General features: G+C 33.3%; 1 protein-coding gene across 1 annotated transcript; it reads left to right on the top strand.

Annotated features, from left to right (window-relative positions):
- The first annotated feature begins 12,662 nt into the window (after positions 1-12,662).
- LOC127135862 (uncharacterized) lies at positions 12,663-13,277 on the top strand. Its single transcript, XM_051062492.1, has 3 exons — positions 12,663-12,794; positions 12,882-13,073; positions 13,125-13,277. The coding sequence occupies exons 1-3, from the start codon at positions 12,663-12,665 to the stop codon at positions 13,275-13,277; spliced, it is 477 nt and encodes a 158-aa protein (XP_050918449.1).
- Positions 13,278-22,438: the final 9,161 nt, after the last annotated feature.

The following is a 22,438-nucleotide window of genomic DNA, read 5'->3' as shown; positions in this document are numbered from 1 at the left end:
AGCTGTTTTGACATCCATTTGAAATATTGGCCATTTGAATTGAGCAGCTTGAGATATGAGTAATCAAATTGTCTCCATTCTTGCAACAGGTGCAAATACTTCGTCATAATCAACTCCTGCTTTCTGTTTGTATCCCTTCGCAACAAGTCTCGCTTTGTATCATTCTATTTCTCCTTGAGCGTTCATCTTTTTCTTGAATACCCACTTTACACCAATGGGTTGACTACCTTTTGGAAATTCAACTAGCTCCCAAGTGTTGTTGTGGTTAATCTCCCTGATCTCTTTGTCCATGGCACTTTTCCACTTCTTGTCTCGTACTGCTTCTTCAAAACTGATGTTTTCAGCATCTGCCAAGAGACATACAAGGTGCACTTCACTTGTCGAATCATACAGATCTTGCAAACTTCGCATTCTGAGTTGTGGAGGTTCATCTTCATTGTCAGAGTCTTCAAGTTTTGTTGAAATGTTTGGTGGTACAACGACAGATGATTCTTCAACTTCGACGATAACTTCTGTCGAACTGTTCCAGTCCCACTTACTTGCTTCATTTATTCGAACGTATCTACTCACTATCACCTTCTTTCTTATGGGATCGAATAGCTTGTACCCTTTTGTTTTCTCATCATACCCAATGAGTATGTATTTCTGACTTTTGTCTTCAAGCTTCGTTCTTCGTTGATCTGGTACGTGTGCATAAGCCACACTACCAAATACTTTGAGATGAGAAACTGTTGGTTTCTGTCTGCTCCACGCTTCTTGTGGTGTTTGATCTTCTAACTTCGAATGTGGACATCGATTCTGAACATAAATGGCACATTGTACAGCTTCTGCCCAAAATTCCTTTGGCATGTTCTTGCTTTTAAGCATTGAACGAACCATGTCAAGGACTATTCGATTCTTCCTTTCAGCCACCCCATTTTGTTGAGGTGAGTAGGCTGCAGTTAGAAATCTCCTTATGCCCTGCTCTTCACAATACTTCATAAAGGCTGTCGAAGTATACTCACCACCTCTATCAGATCGAACTGCTTTAATGTGTCTGTCGGTTGCCTTCTCCACCATTACTTTGAACCTTTTGAACACCTCGAATGCTTCAGACTTTTCTTTCAAGAAATAAACCCATGTCTTCCGTGAGTAATCGTCGATAAAGGAAATAAAGTATCTTTTGCTACTAAAAGATTCTGGCGTGATTGGCTCACATATGTCGGTGTGAATCAATTCAAGGATATGCTTAGCTTGATATTCTGCCTTCTTTTGAAATGAAGTTCTTGTTTGTTTGCTAAGCACACATTCTTCACAAAACTTTCCTTCATAATCCATATCTGGTAGTCCATGCACCATGTTCTTTTTCGCCAACCTTTTTAAACCAGCATGATGTAGATGACCAAAGCGTAGATGCCATAGTGACGCTTTGTCTTCAACACTTACTTGTAAACATTTTTCTCGAACGTTTATCAGATTCAGTTTGTACATTCGATTTCTTTCCATTTCGACACGAGCAATCAGATGTCCCAGCTTGTCCTTCAAATGCAGTATCCGTTCTTTCATAAGTATCGAATAACCTTTTTCTGTAAGTTGTCCCAAACTCAAGATGTTGGTCTTAATATTTGGTACATAATAAACATCTTGAATTGATCCAATCAACCCATCCTTTCTCATTTCTTTAAACAAATGTTTGTGACCACACATATGGTTACTTGCTCCTGAGTCAAGATACCAAACATTGTCATTTGAGTTGATCTCATTTTGAGCCATCAAGAGAAAACCTTCATTTTCTTCAGCTTCCAAAGTTAGATTGGTTGTTTCTTCTACCTTCTTTTCGATTCGACAATCTTTTGCAAGATGTCCCACTTTATCACAGTTATAACATTTGAATGAGTTGCAATCCTTCGCATAATGACCATACTTCCCATACTTGTAGCATTCAAAGTTGGAATGGTTCGACCTACCACCTATTTGACCACGTCCTCTGCCACGCCAATTTTGCTGGCTCGACTGTCCTCTCTCGAAGTTGCTGCCTCTACCACTTCGACCACTGTCACGTCCTCCACAACCACGTCATCTTCCTCGAAAATTTTGAAAATTTTGAGAAAAGAGTACCTTTTCGTCTTTGATTTGCTCCTTGGTTTGATTTGCGTCCTCTACTCCTTCTTCCTTCTTTTTCATCTTACGTTGTTCGTGTGCTTCGAGGGAACCAGCGAGCTCTTCGACTGAGAGCGTCAAAAGGTCATTCGAATCTTCTATTGCACACATAATATTCTCAAATTTATCTGTTAAAGATCTCAAAATCTTTTCAACAACTCGTGCATCAGTTACTGTTTCCTCATTTATGGTGAGTTGGTTCACCACCTTTTGTACACGCGTGATGTAGTCAGATAAATTTTCTGACTCCTTCATTTGCATCCTCTCCAATTTGCCACGAAGTGTTTGGAGTCGAACTTGCTTTACTCGATCTGCTCCTTTGAACACTTTCTCTAGCGTGTCTCACGCTTCTTTTGACGTAGTTGAATTGACAATCTTTTAGAAGCCTGATTCATCAACAACCCTAAACAGCATGTATAGTGTCGTTTTATCCTTCGATCGTGTCTCTTTCAACGCCTTGTTTTGAGCTGTCGTATATCCCATAATATCTGTTGGTTCTTCAAACCCATCTTTGGTCACCTCCCACGCGTCTAGAGATCCGAGAAGAGCTTTCATTTGGATACTCCAGTTTTCGTAATTTAACTTCGTTAGCCGTGGCAACGACATTTGATTCAACATGTTTGCCATTAGCTCTGATACCAATTTGTTAAAAGGAAGCAAATCTTTTGTAACTTCTGTTTTGGATTAGAGTACATCCTTAGTCTTTATATAGACTCAGAAACTTCAGCCATTCTAGGAAACTTACAATTATTAATAAATACTATTAATAGGTCACTATCTCTTGACCTTCCAACTACAACAAACTCTTAATCTCTTCACTAACTTATTAATAGAAACTCACTAGCTATAACATTAAAGTTTATTCAACAATATTTGTATTATAGATTTTAGAATATTGTTTACATAAAGTTATGGAGCTTATGTCAACTTGACTTGTAAAGTTAAGTTTACTTACTATAAAAGATACGAGAAGCAGAAAAATAAACTCACAACACATAGCTTACTTCTTAGTATAGTTAATAACAAGCTTCAAATTCTCCAAAGTTTCCTGATGATGCTCAAGATCACACCACAAAAGGTCAAAACGAGCCCATGTATGCAACAACAAAAAAACCACATGAAATTCATAACCCTTCATCAAATCTTCAGTTAAAAATCCATAGCACAATTTAAGAAAGGATAAAAGAACATACCAGACATTCCAGCTTTAAGACAGTCAGAAATAGTCTCAACAGACCGAGATTCAAGACCCAATGTACCAACAATCCTTGTCATAGCAGAAAAAAAGCTCTGCAATAATCATAAACAATAACGAAAACAATAACTAAAACACTAAAAACAGAAAAGCAAGATCTATAGATTGGAAACTAAAACAGCAGAAGAAGAGTAAGAGAAACTAAAGGCTTTTGATGGCTCTAAGATGGAAGCACTAAATATCACAAAAGGAAAACAAGATTACATGCTTAGTGGTATCATCAAGGTGATCACATCATTCATTTGTTTGATATAATTTATGAGATTTTTATTGTAATTCGCATTAAAAATAACTAGATACAATTAGTATAATTAAAGTTTAAGATGAAAAAGTATGTTATCTAAAGATTGTTAATAATATTAATGCATTTTGAAAATTGAAAATTATATTTCAAATTATATTCAAGAATTAAAGCATTTAAAATGTGTCATCTATGACGTTATTTAAGAGGAAGATTGAACATGAAATCTTTATTCAATTTTTTTTCTTTTTTTCTGCAATTTTTTTGTAGTAAAGCAAAATATAAGTCTCTCGTATAAGAACTTTAAAAAAAAGTGAAATTAATTATAATTAGTGTAAAATATAGTATTTTTTACCTTGTAAAAGTTCGAATCAATTCTTCATATATCTCTTTTACCAATAAATTCTTGAGTTTTAAAAAACTACAAAGTAATCACGAAATATCATATCAACAAATAAAATAAATTAAAAATTTAGATTGTAGAGTATAATCAGGGTCGGCCCTGTGCAATTGCAGCATGTGCTACAACACAGGACCCCAAATTTTAGAGGGCCCCAAATTTTGAAATTTTTAATTTTGTTTATAAATATTAATAAAAATAAATAAAATGTTATTAAAAAAATCAATAATTGAAATAGATATTAGTATAAAAACTCAATAAATACAAAAATCAAGAATGATCAAAACTCAAAATAATTATAACTAAATTTATTTTTAATTAATATATAATTGTATTTTTAATATATATTTTTTAATTATTATAATTGTATTTTTTAAAAAATTTGGATCCATTTTTGAAATTAAAACGGGACCTCCAATATGATTGGGCCGGTCCTGAGTATTATTATATGGTCTATTATAAGATGAAAAAAATATAATATATGGAGAATTGTGATACTTTCTTTTAATTTGAATTTGGTAGAACTATAATTTTGACTGATTATTGAATTATGTTGACTCTTGATAAAAAAAAAAGGAAAACAATCGACTTAGTAAATATATAGAGTTTTATTAACAAAATAAATAAATAATAAAAGTTAAATTCATGCCTCCAAAGATATTTTATGGATAAATATTCATAAATAAATAAAATAAAAATATTTCCCTTATTATTTCTCTTTTCACCATTTTTAAAAATTGTGTTTTATTTGTTATTAGAGTGGAACTCCAATTAATATAATATATTTTGAGACGTTTGAACTGTTTTAATAAAGATGATAAAAGTTTAGTAAAATGATGATGAAAATTCAACAGATAGTTTTTTTTATATATTGCGAAAAATGCAAATACACCTTATTGTCGATTTTGCTAATGGATGAAGTTGTATGCTCATCCTTCCATGTGTTCCACTTATCTTCAAAATTTTCCATCTAAAATGTATTCCACCAAAATACTGAGAAGAACTATGACCCAATTGATATAGTATAAAAATATAGAAGAAATGATTAAGTATAATTTACTTTTATGTCGAAGTAAGCTTCAACATTCTTTATGTTCAACTCCTTACATAATTGGAAGATTTCACCCTATCTTAGTTTGATATTATATTAAACTAAAATAATATTATATTTAGTCAGTATTAAATAATACAATATAATCTTGTTAGTTATTTGTAGCCAAAATGGAAATCAATGTGTAAACAAATTTTTTTAATGTATTTAATGAATACATGCGATTGCGATAAAAGAATTTGTTTAAATACTACATTTTTTTGTATAGTCCCCATCTCCTCCCTTCAATTTTTCTTCCCTAATTATGACTCTTGTTGTAGTATGTAAAATACCACTGGATAAAGCCACATATGTCCATGACTGAAAACATGTCATGGAAGATGTATTCCAACATTTTTTGGATAATTTTTCCTTGTGATTTATTTATCGTAATTGCAAAACTTAGTCGCACAGGAAACTGCTTTCTACTAAGTACAAAAAGAAACTCATCACTCTCAAATGTTTTTATTTTAATTCATTTCAAGAAAGCTCGTTTCCTACGTTGTTTCTTGTCAAGATTTCCACATCCAACATATTCATAAGTAAACCACAACATTATAATGTGCTCCATTACACAGTCCATATATAGGATCTAGATTCCGCAACAACATCAATGATGCACCCTTTTTTATCTTGAAAATATGTGGTGGCAAACTACCTTGAGCAATTGAGTTTAAAAATTCATGCTGATATAAATTATGAGTATCCCCTTCAACCTCATCAAATGATAACAAACTATGTTCTTCTCCTGTAAATTGATCAATAACTATATCATTTAATTTCTGTACATCATCATTTGTTGGTGTCAAAATAGCTCTTTGTAGCATATAAGGAGCATCTCATCCATGCAATTCTAATTCAGGAAAAATATGTTGGATAAGAACTTGTATAAAATGTTCATATTTTCATGGTATTGCAATTTGTGGAGGTACCCTTACCATATCTTCTGGTTTGGTAGGTTCAATTATCACAAATGCGCATAAGAAATTCTGCAAACTCTGGATCATGCATTAATCACATATTTTGACGCAAACACAAAATCGTAGTATGAGCCCATAAATGAGACTTAATAATACATGCCAAAATCATTTATGCCTTGATGATAGTCCATCATTGCATGAATTTAGTCGACGAATCAGATCAAAACAAGTGAAAGATAAACTAAAATGAAGAGGGACCAAAGAATGAGGAGCAAATAGCTAAGTGTGAAGATTGTGGATTTAGTGAAAAATTGGGTGAAAAAAGGAGCAAAAGAGTGCAATTTCGGAAAAAATCACATGCACCATTGCACGGTCGATAGGGCCATAAAAGTTCCATTGTGCACGATGCAAGTCATCACACGCACGATGGTTCCTTTTTTGGGCTTTTTTTGACGCATCTCATCAATTTTGAACTATTTGTAAAGGGAATTTTTGCACTTTGATATGGGTTGCGAATTTTAAAGAGAAAGCACGATTTGGAGAGCATCAAATGAGACTTTTAAGGCATTTGAAGTCATTGGAGGCCATTACTTCAAAGGAATTCATATGGTAATTTCATCTATCAGTTGTCATATTGTAATCTGAGTTATGAGTAACTAAGCTCATCTAGGTTAGATTGTGTTATGATGAACTTATTTCAACATTGTTGGTTAATATGTTGATTTGATTTTGTATAAACCTTTTGATCTATAATGTCATTCAATTGCTTATTATTCTTAATGCTTTTTATGTAAGATACTCTTTTAAATTGATTTTGGGCACATAGAGAATACTGATCTTTAACCTATATGTTGGACCTAGAGCAATTGTTGTACTTACGCTGGTAGAATAAGAATAGAAGATACCGAGTAGTGGCATAGGGAATTAACGTTTCGTGCATCGCCTAACTCTACTTACGTTAACGGACTAGGGATAGAAAGCTCTAAGTAGTGGTTAGTGAGTTATTCGTGAGGGATCAGTTATAACGGCTTTGTTAATTCGCAATGGGGTTATAGCGATAAGATCATTCATACAAGGTATCAAACATCAACAATAGAGAAATAGGGGATTTTAAACACAACTTGGCCGCTTTCGTAATTTTGTTTAAACTCTTATTTACTTTTTGCATTGCAACTTGACACCCCCCCCCTCAATTTACTAGTTTTTATAGATTGTACACATCTTGTCTTATTAGAAGGCAATCTTTGTGGATTCGATCTTTTTATTACTGCGACATTATCGATACACTTGTGATAAAGTCATCAAGTTTTTGGCGTCATTGTCGGGGATTGTTGATATCTCAAAAAGGCGACGTTTGTGAAACATTTTATTTTTAGTATTTTTTGTTTTTTGTTTTATTTTCTTAATAATCATAGTGCTACTGAGGTATTTCCTATTTGTGTATGCGCAGCTCAAGATCGGCATTGACACCATTTGATCCAGAAATTGAAATAACTGCATGTGCTAACAAGAGAGCAGTCAGAAAGCAAATATAGCCCAATGGGTCTTAGTTGAAGATCAACCTCTGATTTCTTATGACTCGGAAGAAGAAGTCACAGTGGCAGCTATACCATCCTAAACTATGGATGGTTAGTATAAACGAACCGATGAAGGACAGGTCTTGAGAGTGTTTCTACTGACAGACCCTGCTAACTTTGATATTAAGAATTTTGAACTCTCAATTTTACGTGACAATCCGTTCGACGGGAACGCGATTAGAGACCCGTGGGAGCATCTTGCATGCTTCTACGAAAGAACTTCAATGTGCAAACCAACAAATGTCACTAAAGACCATGTTAAATTGAGATTGTTTGGGTTCTCATTAATTGGAAGGGCTAAGGATTGGTTACCTTGTCTTCCAAATGGAACAATTCGAATTTCGAAGGAATTGGAGGAAAAATTCCTAGACAGATTCTTCACTACTACTCAGTTTACCAAGCGTCGAGCAGAAATTATGAATTTTGAGCAGCAGAAAACTGAGTCGCTTTATGACTCATGGAAAAGATTCAAACTTTTATTACTCAGATGCCTGAATCATAATATGGAGCAGATGCAAAATTTGATTAAAGGTAACAAGAGTCAAACACATATGTTGTTGGATGCTTCCACGGGAAGCACTATTCAATCAATGACTGGACCACAAGTGAAAGACCTTATTGAGAAGATGTGTATGAATGAGTACCATTCAAAAAGCAAAAGGTCGGTAAAAATCAAAACTATGGGCACACCTAAAGGTATGTTAGTTGTTGATACCCACACTGCTCTTTTAGCTCAGATTGAATTGTTAAATAAAAAGCTAGTTGAAAGCAGCTCAGGTAAAGCTAACGTAAGTTAGGTACAGGCACTTAGGTGTGATTTTTGTGGAGGAGAACATGCAAACAGAAGATGCTCTTTGGAAGGGTCAAGTGAGGAAATCCAATTCTCTAATTTTCAAAAGAACAACCCATATTCCAACACCTACAATATAGGTTGGAAAGATCACCTAAATTTTCGTTGGAGAAATACCCAAAATTCAAATGTTAATCAAGGTATGAAACAAGGCTAACAAGCTCTGTTTCAAAGGAAACCTTCATAGTTGGAAGAGACCTTGTAGAATTTCATTAAATCCACTAAAAGTAGCTTTGATCGGGTAAGTAAGAACCATGAAACAATGAATAGAAACCATGATGCGTCTATCAAAAATTTGGAGATGCAGATTGGTTAGTTATCCAGAAAAATAGTTGATTTGCCAAGCTCAAGTGGAGGATTTACAGGTAATACTATAGACAATCCTAAGAATAAATCATGCAAGGTTGTGGAAATAGGTTTTGGGGTGATTGCTAAAAAGGGTGAAAATGAAGTAGTTAAAGAGGACGTGATTGAGAAAGAAAAGGATGTGATTGAAAAAAATGAGAGTAACAATCAAGGTGACCAAGAGGAACAGGGAGTCACCATTGATTAATTAATAGATAAAAACTCTCCTTAGAGGAGAAAAAGAACCAAGTATTGAGTGATCCAAATCCAATATTACCGGATTACATAAAACCATCATACCCCATCATTAAGAAGAAACTGGTACATGAAGGTGAGGCATAAATGTTTGAAAATTTTAAAGAAATGTTGACAACACTTCGGGCAAGTATCTCGTTTCATAAGGTTTTAGAATTAATTCCCAAGTTTGCTAAGTTTATGCAGGCATTGCTGAAAGGGACAAAGCAAAAATTTACAAAAGAACAAGTGAACATGACAGAAAAAGAGGAGATGGCAGAAACTCAGGCATTGCCACCGAAGATGGAGGATCCAAGAAATTTCACCATTGCTTGTACCATTAATGGGGCAAAGATCCCACATGCTTTATATGATTTAGGATCGAGCATCAATGCCATGCCTCTGAAAAAATTTAAGGAATTGAAGATATGAGAGATCACGTCGAGCAATATGACTCTTACTTTAGCCGATTCATTTATTATGCATTTGCTTGGTATTGTATAAGACGTGTTAGTTCATGTCGATGGTTTGACCTTCCCTGCAGACTTTGTGGAGATTGACATGAAAGGAGATTGATGAGGGTTAGTTATCATCGGTCGCCATTTTTGGCAACTGGGAAGACAAAAATAGATGTGGAGACATGTGAACTTGTTTTGAAGTTCAACAAAGCAAAAATGGTTTTTAAGGTGTATGAATGAACACCATATATGGAGGATCTAGATACGTGCTACAAATTGGAAGAAAAAGTTAGTAGGTTCATAGAAGAATGACAACAAGAACTTTTACCGACATGAGAGTATCCATTGCGTCTGACGTGTTTTAAGCATGGCAAGCCAAGCTAATGACATAAAATAAGTGTTAGATGGGAAGTAACCCATCGGTTTTAACCATTTTTGTTTTGTTTTGCAGTATTTGCTTTATTTTTATTCAAGATCTTCCATAAGAGGAATGAGCTACTCGAGCATAACCCTTTCAGGACGATCTATGCTTTCTTTAATAAACAAGTTTGCAACTGTGTTTTTGTTCCATATTTTCAAGTTTAGCACTTTAACATTGAATAGATGATCCAAAAGAAATTTGATCATCACATAACAACTAGCAACTTGAAGGCAAAGGATGAGAAAAGAATCAACAGACTTGTACTCAGCCTACATATACCTCATCTAGTAAGATTTGAGTCAAATAAATTCCATTGTTCATTTTTCTTTCTTTATGAGTGTATCCATGCATTATTACTTTATCTAGTTTGATCTACTTCGGATTAAGTTCATCTGGTATTAACACACACTGAGGCTGTTTTATATTTATAACTTTGATCCTTTTTAAACAACCATAAAATAATAGGTATATCCATTGCTAACCACTTTGAAACATCAATAATATATGTAGTTTTACTTGGGTCGACTTCATTGTCATGAGTTTCTTGAAAGTGTGAACTTGGAAAAGTCATATTTGTCAAATTTTGAAATTGAACTCTCGCATGACTGTTTATAGTGTGATATGTTTGAGCTTGTTTCTCTTGCTCTTGTCGCCGCCTATAATTTTCCCATCGTCTCGATAAATGATTTTCTCTTTGTTCGTTGTTCATATTTTATTTTATTTTTCTCTCATTTTCTGCCCTTCTTGCCCTTTATTCTTGACTTGAGATTTGAAGGGTATTATTTTACATTTTGTCAATGTAACTACCAAACATTTGTATGTAATTTATAAGTAAAATAATTTCACTAATTATGTTGAAAAATAGTAGCAAATCTAGATATGATATATATAAAATAAATATTTTTTGTAAAAAAATTATATTTGTAAAACATATGCTAAAAATATAAATCTAAACTAAAGTATGAAAAAGATGAAAAAGAAAGTATGTAAAATAAATTTAAAATAAATAATCAATAAAAAATATGAAACATGTTGGACAAATAGATGAAAAGATTGCACCTTAACTAAGCATTGAAACGAAAAACTAGTGTGACTTTATACTACACAATTCAAAAAAATTATTAATTAAAATACTCATGTGCAACTTTAATAAGAAGAATTTTTCCATAATCAATTAACCATTCATCATATATAAATATAATCCATTACCACTACATGCATGTTAATTGTAAAAGTCATTATTTCAAAATTTCAAATAAATAAAAGTAAGTAATTATATAAATAAAAGTATTTTAAAAATAGTAGTAATAATAATAATTTAATGACTCAATGCATTTTTAGATTAAAATAAAAAATTGTCTAAAATAGACATACACCGTAAGGAGATATTATTATTCTATAAAAAAGTTTATGTGAAAACCATGATCAAACTTGAATGAAGTCGGAAATAAATGAAGATCAGAATTGAATGATTCTTCAACTACAACGGAGCATCATTCCATAATATTATTCAATATCAAATTAGTCCATGTCCAACCAACCGTAGATTTTAAAGATATCAATTTTTACTTTTAAATCTTATAGTTATTTATTTTTGAAATACTACTTGAATATATTCTTTTATAAATAAAGGCATCTCTCGAAAAATTTGTATTTTTTTATAGTTGTCCTCCCTTTATTTCCCACTTCTTAGAAGGTGATTTGATAGGGTCCCTTCCACATAAATTTAAAACCAAACATCCACAGCTGAAACAGTCTCATGCCAACCAAAAAATTTCAAATACAAACCTAAACCTTTTTCGAAGTGCTATTCCAATCCATGTTCAAGGGAATGCAAACGGTAGTGCAAAACAGAAGCTCCAAACACAATCTGTAGATGAAATCGATAATAATGAAAGGCAACTAGATCGTAAAAGAAGAAGAGCGCAAGTCAAAGGAAATGAGAATGATATCAATGGTAAAAGCCAACATTTTTTTATCGGTAGGTCCTGGAAGCCAGGACTGTCGGGAATCATGAAGATACTCAGTTGGAATTGTCGGGGCTTGAGCAACCCGATAGCAATTCCGAATTTGCAGAAACTAGCTTGTTGAGAATGTGTAATTGGGCCTAACTCAACCCTACAAAACCGGTTGGTAGAGTGAGGACTGTCCCCACTTATAAACACATATCCATGCCATATATTGTTCGATGTGGGACTCTTAACACACCCCCTCACGCCCAGGACTGGACATCTGGAGCGTGGAAATAAATTGTGGGTGGCCCGATAGCGGAAACCATAGTAGGTGGCCCACCGAATCTTAAACGAGGCTCTGATACCATGTTGAGAATGTGTAATTGGGCCTAACTCAACCCTACAAAACCGGTTGGTAAAGTGAGGATTGTCCCCACTTATAAACACATGTTCATGCCATATATTGTTCGATGTGGGACTCTTAACATAGCTCAATAGCACCAACCTGACATTCCGTTTCTTTCAGAGACTTTGTCTAAGTCTCAAAACTTAGAGGGTACTAAAGTTAAGATGAGGTTTGATTCTTGTTTATCAGTGGATGTTGAAGGTATAAGTGGTGGTCTTGTAGTATTGTGGAAAGATAGCAGATAATGTAATATCATGAACTTTTTGAGGAACTTTATTAATCTTTTGATTCATGATGAGACTAAAGGAGAGTGAAGATTGACTTGTTATTGTGGTTTTCCTGAAAGAAGTAGGAGAACATAAGCATAGGATCTAATGCGTGAACTCAAAGACATGTCAAATGTTCCGTGGTGCATTGTCGGTGATTTCAATGACTTGTTATCCCAACAGGATAAAATCGGAAATCATATTCATCCTAATTGGTTGTGTGTCGGTTTTTGTCAAGCGGTGAGTGACTGTGACCTTTTGGGTCTCCCAATTAAAGGTCATCAATTTACTTGGATTAAGAATCACAGTACATAACATATGATAAAGGAAAGTTTAGGCAGAGCCCTTGTTAAACCTAACTTGATGGATAAGTTTCCTAATGCAAAACTAATCAAACTAATGGCCTCTCATTTTGACCATAGCCCGAATTTTCTTCACTATGAACCAGTCCAACGTCGTCAGAGTAAGTACTTGTTTAAATTCGAGAACAACTGGTTGAAGGAAGATGATATTGAGGAGGTTGGTACACATGGTTGTCATCATGTTGATAATGGGGATATAACGTATTAGATAGAATCGTGTGCAGGCGAACTGGTTAGGTGGAATGGTCGTAATCGCAGCAAGCTAAAAGAAAATAAAGCGACGCATTTAGCTACTATGGAAGCTTATCGCGGTGGTCATGATGCGGCTTCAGCTGCTCGTTTGATCTATTGTGGCACATAAGTCAAAAACGAGTAACTAAGAATGGTAGTCTAGGGAAGCGACACTCGAGTATCGTATCACAAAAACTCTTGACAAATTAACCAAATAAGAAAACAAAATAGGAGGATTTCGATTCAATTTAGAATAAGTGATTATGAAATAAGTTGATCTACTATTTTGGTTTCCTAACTTATCATTGGTTAATATAATTTTCATGCCCTAAGCGGATTATAATTCCTTTTCGGTTACAACAACAATAAAAAGTGCATTGATATTAATATATGATATATGTTATTAATTTCTGAATTAATCAAACAAATTCTGAATTAAACAAACGGGTTAAGCACACATGAATTAAGCAAACGAGATTATGAAACATATATCAATCGAAATTAATTAACACATATTCATAGAACTTGAATAAAGCATACAAGACATAGAACACAATATTGAAATGGAAAAGACATTTAATTGAAAATTAAGAAACCTCAAAGTATTTGCGGAAACCAATTACAGCAGATCAAACTTGTGAACTTTAGTTCTCTATGTAATCGTCTAAGCAATATTGTATAGTGAAAATTCAGAATAGCATTACCGTAGCAGTGAAAGAACTAATATAATAAAAGGGAAATTCAAGCCCTTATGGGATCCGACCCAAAAATTATAAAAACCGGCTCAAACTAACTATTTTAATTAAGCTTGAAACTTCAACGGATTTTTTGACCCTCCTTCACTTTGAATCTGCTTTTGACTTCAACATGAAACTTATAGCTTTGTTTCTTATCTTTCCAACACATATTAAAACGCATTAATCCGGCTCCTATAGCTCAAGTTATGATATGCATAATGACAAGGTATTAAATAACTATTTATGCTAAAATAAAGTATAAAAATAAAATAAGGCCAAAAATAAACTTAAATATAAAAATATACTAAATAGTAAAAATAATATAATAAAATATTTGCCTAAATATAATAATAGAAGAATGTGTATCAAAATGTACTGGTCAAATTTCTCCATATTTGAACTTTTGCGCTCCGAGCAAAATTGTGAATTCAAAACTCAAAAAAAAAAAACAAGAACATGCAATTCCAAAAATTATCAAGATACAAGTTACAAACAAATTTCTAAGTCTAAGCTTCAAGAAAATGACATTAATAAGTAACTTTTTTGTAACATTCCAAGTAAATATGAAAAACAGATTACTAAAGAGTACATCAAAAGCAGCAAGATCCTCACAAGATAAAATTCACTCAACTCTCAAGTGTTTAGGTTGTCTGTTTACACTCAAAGCACATCATGGAAGAAAGCACTACCATAATCTTGAAAAGACTCTAACATCCACACAAAGCTCAAAAGAAATTTTATTCGGTTGTAACTTGGCCAGGATACGGGTGTGATAAATCATAAGGGGATACTAGGCTAAAATTCAAAGGGTCAAAAGAAAATTGAAAGAGCTGCGGGAGTTGAACTGAAAATATTTCGTTAACTTTCAAACAACAATTTCTCAGCTATTTTTCTTCTCTTTTATCTTTTTATTCTTTTTTTTCTTTTCCAGATCAGAAGGAATATGTAATGACATTCTTTCTTTTCTTTTTCAATTTTTTTTAAATTTTTTTTCTTTTTTTCTCCCAACTTTTTTTAATCAAATATCGCAATTATAATTATTCAACTCCACACAACTCCAATAAGACTCTTTCAACCCTATGAATGGGTGATAATATTGTTTTTTACTTTCAGGCTTTTAATGAGTTTAAATAAAGAATGAGATAATAAGTTCAATGAGGTTTTCAAACAAGGGATGCTGTTATTCAGGGTTGGTTTTTTGGCTAATGGCTAAAAAAATAAACAAAATAAAAACAAGTTGTCTTTATCATATCAATGTGCAGAAGTAAATAAAAAGTTTCAGCAAGAGTCAACTCAAGTTCTAGAGACTAACAGACATGAGTGAAACACACAAGAAAGAAAGAGATGGATTTTGAATGTTATCCATTAAAATACTCAAAATCTCACAAGGTTAATTGATCTACCACAAATGATGTACAATTTAGAATTTATTCATACATATCATACTAAGAATGCATAAAAAGAATCAATCACATCACACCACAAGTCTTTAATCAATAGAATAAAGAAAATACTCACAATTGCAACTCGAAAACCATCGAAAAAACATGTCATTTTAAAAATAAAATAAAACAAGTAAGTAAATGAAAAACAAGAAAACACACAAGTAAATGATCTTCTCCCCAACACTTAATACACACATTGTCCTCAATGAAATAACATAAATATAAAATAAGAGAGGAGAGATAGGAAATAACACATCCGAGGAGTCAAGCTGGATAAATGATCGTATAAACAACCTTTCTCAAAGAGAGCTCTTTTACATTATCTTCTTCCAGAGTTTGACTCTCATGGAGTAGCTTAAGGCGGTGTCCATTGACTTTGAAATTTTTATCAGTGTCTTCACTTTTTATTCCTGGGTCAAAAAATATTATTCTATAGGTGAAAGCATCGAATGGACAAATAAAAGTGATCTTATTTTTGTCCTCTGGTACAATATAGATCTCATTTTTCACAACATCCAAGATCAATGGGTTAAACCTCCTTTGGGGCTACCTCACTACTTTTGCTCCATCTTCAAGTAAGACATGATTCATACACATTGATGAGCTAATACCAAGAATGTCAGTCAAGATCCATTCAATTGCCTTCTTATGTTCCCTCAATACTTATAACAACTTTTGTTCCTGTTCAGATTCAAATTTAAATGAAATTATTATGGGAAAAATTTCATTAAATTTTAAAAATGCAGAGAGGGACTTTAGCTTTAAAGTAGACGATTGCTCAATGGATGGTAAAGTTTTGGCAGCATGAACTACATTTACATCTACAACATCAACTTTGTCAATAGAAATCTCATAAGAAATATCAACCTGTAAAGCAACTTCAGTTTCAACATAAACTGAACATAAGTGAGTATCAGTACAAACATCACAAATATAAGTGTCATCAAAATCAGACAAAGAAGGGAAATCAATAAAAAGTGAATCAGCTGCAGAAAGTTCTCTTAAGATTCTATTTTGATCCGTCATGATATGATTATTAAATTTAAAATCAGAATCAAATCAATATAGAATCAAATATGACATAAAATCAATAATAACATCAAAATCAAAGTAAAATCAAATCACTATCAAATCACACTAATAAAATCACTAGTAAAATATAATGAAAAAAATGATTAAAATAAAATCTAAAAATTATGAAAATTTGACTAAAAATCAAATAACGAATCTACAAAATTTTTTGGATTTTTTTAGAATATAAAAATAGAAAATAAATTAAATAAAATAGAAAAATAAGGAATTTGCGATTTTGAGGGATTTTCTCAAAATCCCTTAGAAGTTTCTTAAAAGGGAGTACTATTTCTTGAATTTTTTTTCTTCTGATTTTCTATAAATTTGTTGGAGCAATTCAAAACAGAAGTTTACAGAGTTACCTGATAGTCTGCTAGGGTAGTTACACGATTATACTACAACCCTGAAAATCAATAAACAAGCAAAAAACAAAACAAAATGCTAACAAGACTCCAATCTATGATTCTAAAATTAGTTAGTATTATCAAAGAGTCTCCGAGAATGACACCAATTTGATATGCTGTCATACACAAGTCAAAAACGAGTAATTAAGAACGGTAGTTTAGGGAATCGACAATCGAGTATCGTATCGCAAGAACTCTTGATAAATTAACCAAATAAGAAAACAAAATAGGAGATTTCGATTCAATTTAGAATAAGTGATTATAAAAAGTGATTATGAAATAATTTGATCTACTGGTTTGGTTTCCTAACTTATCATTGGTTAATATAATTTTCACGTCCTAAGCGGATTCTAATCCTCTTTCGATTGCAGTAACAATAACAAGTGCATTGATACTAATATATGATATGTGTTCCTAATTTCTGAATTAAGCAAACAAATTTTGAATTAAACAAATGGGTTAAGCACGCGTGAATTAAGCAAACGCGATTATGGAATATATATCAATTGAAATTAATCAACACATATTCTATATAACTTGAATAAAGCATACAAGATATAGAACAAAATATTGAAAGGGAAAAGACATTTGATTGAAAATTAAGAAACCTCAAAGTATTAACGAAAACCGATTACAACAAATTAACCTTGTGAACTTTAGTTCTCCATGTAATCGCCTAAGCAACATTGTATAGTGAAAATTCATAATAGTATTACTGTAGCAGTGAAATATCTAATATAATAAAAGGAAAATTCGAGCCCTTATGGGATCCGACCCGGAAATTATAAAAAGTAATCCAAACTAACTATTTTAATTAAGTTTGAAACTTCAACGAATTTTTTTGACCCTCCTTCACTTTGAATCTGCTTTTGACTTCAACATGAAACTTGTAACTCTTTCTCTTAGCTTCCCAACGCATATTATAACACATTAATCCGACTCCTATAGCCCAAGTTATGATCAGTATAGTAATAAGATATCAAATAACTATTTATGCTGAAAATAAAGTACAAAAATAAAATAAAACAAAAAAAACTTAAATATTAAAACACACTAACATAGTAAAAATAATAGAATAAATTATATAGTTGCCTAAATACAATAGTAGAATAAGGTGCATCAAAATGCACTAATCACTCAGTATCTTGAAGCACAATGTGAATACAAAAAAATTCTTATTCGTGATGAAATCTTTTGGAAACAGATGGCACAACTGCATTGGCTTCTGAGTGGTGATTGCTAGACAAAATTCTTTCACCACTCAGCTATTGTTAGGAAGAATTTTCATCAAATTGATAAGCTTCTAGATGAAGGTGGTAGAGAGATCTGTGAACAAGATGGTATATGTAATGTTACGAAGAGGTACTTTGAAGATCTATTTATAGAAAACCATGGCTCGTATGATCTGGTTTTGGAACTTATTTGACTAGTAATATCAACAGATGACAAAGTAATCTTCTTGTGCCAATTACAAATGAGGAGTTGTACGAGGCACTTATGCATATGCACCCCGATAAATCTCCTGGTCCCGACGGTTTCAACCCAGCTTTTATCAAAAGTTTTGGTATCTTTGTGGAGAGGACATCTTTGAGGCCACGATAAATTGGTTAGAGAGAGGCTTCTTCCCGACTTTGCTCAATGACATGAATATGCATAATTCCCAAATGTTCAAATCTGCAGTCCATGAATGACCTTCGCCCTATCTCGTTGTGTAATGTCGTTTATAAGTGGTTTTTTAAACTTCTTGCAAATAGAATGAAGATTTGCTTGAGTAAATGTGTGTCAGAGGAACAATCTGCTTTTGTGGAGGTTCGTTATATTCTTGATAATTCTATGATTGCCATTGAGATTATACATGCTCTTAAGAGGAGAACGAGTGGTAATAAAGCTCACTTGGCACTCAAGATTGATATCAATAAGGCATATGACATGGTGGATTGGGGTTTCCTGATAGGTATGCTTACTAGATTGGGGTTTGCTGATAGATGGGTCTAATGGGCGATGATGTGTGTGTGGCCTCAATTAATTATTTGATTCTAGTGAGTTCAAATAGTGTTGGACCAATTCAACCTGGAAGATGATTGAGACAAGGAGGTCTATTGTCTTTGTATCTCTTTATCCTTATATCAAAAGGCCTTTATGCTCTTATCAAATGAGCGGTGTCATGTAGGGATATTCATGGAGTTTAGATATGCAAGGGGGACCTAGTGCGTCCCATTTGCTTTTTGCTGACGATTTTTATTTTATTTTGCAGAGTTAACCTTTTCAAGGTGACACAACTTATGAAGTTACTTAATATCTATACTCTTGCATCGGGTTTGGAGATAAATCTGTCTAAGTTTGAAGTTTTCTTTAGTCGAAACATTAGTAGAACTGCTCAGGAGGATATTGCTAAAATTATGGGTGTCCGTCTGTGCTTGGAATGTGTACATATATGGGGTTACCATCGATGATTGATAAAAGTAAGAAGGATATTTTTACTTTTATTAAATATCGTGTTTGGAAAAGAATCAATTCATGGAAATGCAAGTTTTTGTCTAAAGCGGGGAAAAAGGTGATGATAAAATTAGTTTTGCAATCTATACCTTCTTATATTATGAGTGTGTTCCTTATTCCTGATACAATGATGAATGATATTGAGAAGATGCTTAATTCCTTTTTGTGGGGAGGAGGCACTAATAATAAAGTAATTAGATGGATGACGTGGGGGCACTTTTTTTGTACCAAGAAGGAGGGGGTATGGGTTTCTGTGATTTCAAGGCGTTTAATTTGGCTATGTTAGCAAAGCAAGGTTGGCAGATCTTAATAATAACTCATACGTTGGTCTCTAGAATATTCAAAGCAAGGTATTTCCCTGATTCTTCTTTTTTAGAAGCTAACCTTGGTAATAACCTGAGTTTTATTTAGATGAGTATTTGGAAAGCTAGAGATGTCTTAATCCTTAGGTGCAGATGGATTATTGGATATGAGAGCAAAAATAGGGTTATGAAAGAACCGTGACTTAGAAGGAAAGAAGCAGGGTGCTAATGTGGTCCTCAAGTACAAGGTGTGTAGGATTTTTATGTTAAAAATCTCTTTATACCTAATAATAAATAATGGGATGTGCAAGCTAAATATTCCTTGTTTGATCATGTAGTAGATGGAGATATCTTGGATGCCCCATTGGTGGGGGAGGTGGTAGAGGGTAATTTTATTTGGAAAGAGGAACAAGATGGAAAGTATAACATTAAATCTGGCTATAGATTATGGAGGGAAGTTCAGGCAAACCAGCGAGAGAGAAAAGTGGAAGGAGATTAGGATAACCTGTGGAATATCGTGGCCCCTCCTAGAGCCAAGCATTTATTATGGAGAATTCGTAAGGGCTGTTTACCGACGCTCATTAGACTTCAATATCACCATGTTCAATGCCCCTCGAATTGTCAATGTTGTGAAGTTGAGGACGACGATGATTAACATGTGTTCTTTGGTTGGAGGACTACTAGCTAGTGTTGGCAGGCAACGAGTTTGTCATATCTTGTTGAGTCTCGTTTACATTCTTTTAATGATGCTAAATCCATTATTCTTGATATTTGTAGTATAGAAGATATGTGGGAAGTGTGTCATTTAGTTGTGTTAATTGACTCTCTTTGGAAGAATAGAAATAATGTTGTTTGGAATAATGATCGGGAAGGGGTTTCGAGAATAGGCCAACAAGCTTATTTCAATTGGCAAGATTGGTTTTCAACTCATGAGGTAGTTGGGACACACAATTCATCTCATAATCTAGCAGTTTGGAGACCGTCAAATGAAGGGTGGTTGAAGTGTAATGTTGATGCGGGTTTCAACAATCATCTTAAGACATCGAATAAGGGATGATGTATGTGAGATAATATGGGTAGATTTATTACTACAGGTGTAGTTTGGAATGTCGGTCTCTAGTCCATCATTGAAATAGAAGTCGTAGTTTTGAAAGAGGCTATACAAAGTGTCATCGACATGAACTTGAATTTTGTTATATTCGAAAGTGACTCTCACATATTGGTTAAAGTCATTCATTCTACACATGTAGGTTGTTCCGAATTTAGTCGTATTATCTCTTCTATTAAGTAGTTGCTATTTCTTTTTCCCAACTTTGAGGTAAAGTTTATTAAACACCAAGTAAATATGATTAATCATTCATTAGCAAAGGTGGTCAATTCTTAATCTAGGCGTAGTATTGTTACTGATATTCCTCCTGAACTTTTATTAAATAATTTAATAAAATAGTAAAATTCTTATATATTGGTTGGAATATTAATTATTTGTATAGAAATTGATCATCTGTGTATGAATAATATGATGCTAAATTAATAGACTTGCATCGTAACAATCATTTTAAACCTCATGCTATCAGGTAAATAAATAAAATCACCCTTTGAATTATTAAAACAAATTTAATTGAGGAATACCTTATATGGAGTAGAAACTCTAGATACAGAATGTAAACACACATATAGAAAAAACCCACAACACATCAATAAATCAAACGTAGAAATCATGCATGTAAGTATAAATTAGCATAGATAACTAAACCAAATACAACATATTTCAACCATATAATACTCTATTTTTCAACCATCCAAGTTACCTGTAAACAATTTTTTTTTTAAAATGGAAAAACATGCATGTAATTATTAAACTGTAGATGATGGAGGATTTGACGTCTAACAGAGTGAAGAATATTTTGTTTGAAAAAAATCAATAAAAGACTAAAAGAAATATTAATAGTAGAAGTTAATACTATTTTTTTGTGTGCATAGTTTAAAAGGTGTAGTATCCCTAAAAGAAGTTAATACTATATTTTTGTTGTTGCGTAGTTTAAAAGGTGTAGTATAGGGGTGGACAAGAAAAACCCACCCGAGAATAACCAACCGAACCGGTTGTAGGTGGATGTTTCGGGTCGGGTTAATTCGGTTTGACGGGTTGGACGGATGTTGCAAACGGGTTCAGAGGGGTATGTGTGGTCGGGTTCGGTTTTGATTTTTTGGCCCAACAAAATCCGAGCCCGACCGATTCCATTACATTACTATTACTATCAAGGAGAATTTTGGCACCTTGACCCAACAAAATCAGATTGCAAAATCAGAACTTGCGCCGTCTACTCTACCCTGAACCCTAAAGCTTGCGCCGTCTACTCTACCCTGAACCCTAAAGCTTGCGCCGTCCACCCCTCTGAACCCTAAAGCTTGCGCCGTCCACCTCTCCGAACCCTAAAGCTCCGTCCACCCCTCTGAAGCTTGCGCCATCCACCCCTTTCAAGGTTGTTTCAGTTCTGGATTTTCTGATGCATGGTGATTTTATTGGTTGTTCTTTCTTTTTTCTGTTTTGTTGTCTTCAAGGTGGATGGGATTAGATTAGATGAGATGAGATGAGACAGTTTCTCTCTTCTTATCCTTAAAACTTGTCTGTTTCTTTTTCTATTTTTTTGTCTGCATGTATAGATAGGTAGCTTAGCCATTACATTTCTATTTCTCATTAATGTTTTTGCTTTTTTCTTTATCTACAAATACTAGATGGTTTTCATCTTCATGTTATTATGGTTTTTTGGTTTGTTTTACCTTGTTTTGTTGATGGTGATGCAGAAAAATATTGAAGGCTGAATATATTGTGTTGTGA

The sequence above is a fragment of the Lathyrus oleraceus genome, chromosome 4, assembly GCF_024323335.1.
Source record: "Lathyrus oleraceus cultivar Zhongwan6 chromosome 4, CAAS_Psat_ZW6_1.0, whole genome shotgun sequence".
Taxonomy (NCBI): Eukaryota; Viridiplantae; Streptophyta; class Magnoliopsida; order Fabales; family Fabaceae; genus Lathyrus; species Lathyrus oleraceus.
Note: the sequence above shows the minus strand (reverse complement) of the source record. Positions and strands in the feature narration are given on the sequence as shown.

What these genes read in the sequence shown, in the direction of transcription:
- LOC127135862 (XM_051062492.1), top strand. Translation starts at nt 12,663, where the DNA reads ATGCGTGAACTCAAAGACATGTCAAATGTTCCGTGGTGCATTGTCGGT. An exon ending in GTGTCGGTTTTTGTCAAGCG is followed by an intron (nt 12,795 to 12,881) that starts GTGAGTGACTGT and finishes CATATGATAAAG; the next exon opens with GAAAGTTTAGGCAGAGCCCT. An exon ending in AGGAAGATGATATTGAGGAG is followed by an intron (nt 13,074 to 13,124) that starts GTTGGTACACAT and finishes ATAACGTATTAG; the next exon opens with ATAGAATCGTGTGCAGGCGA.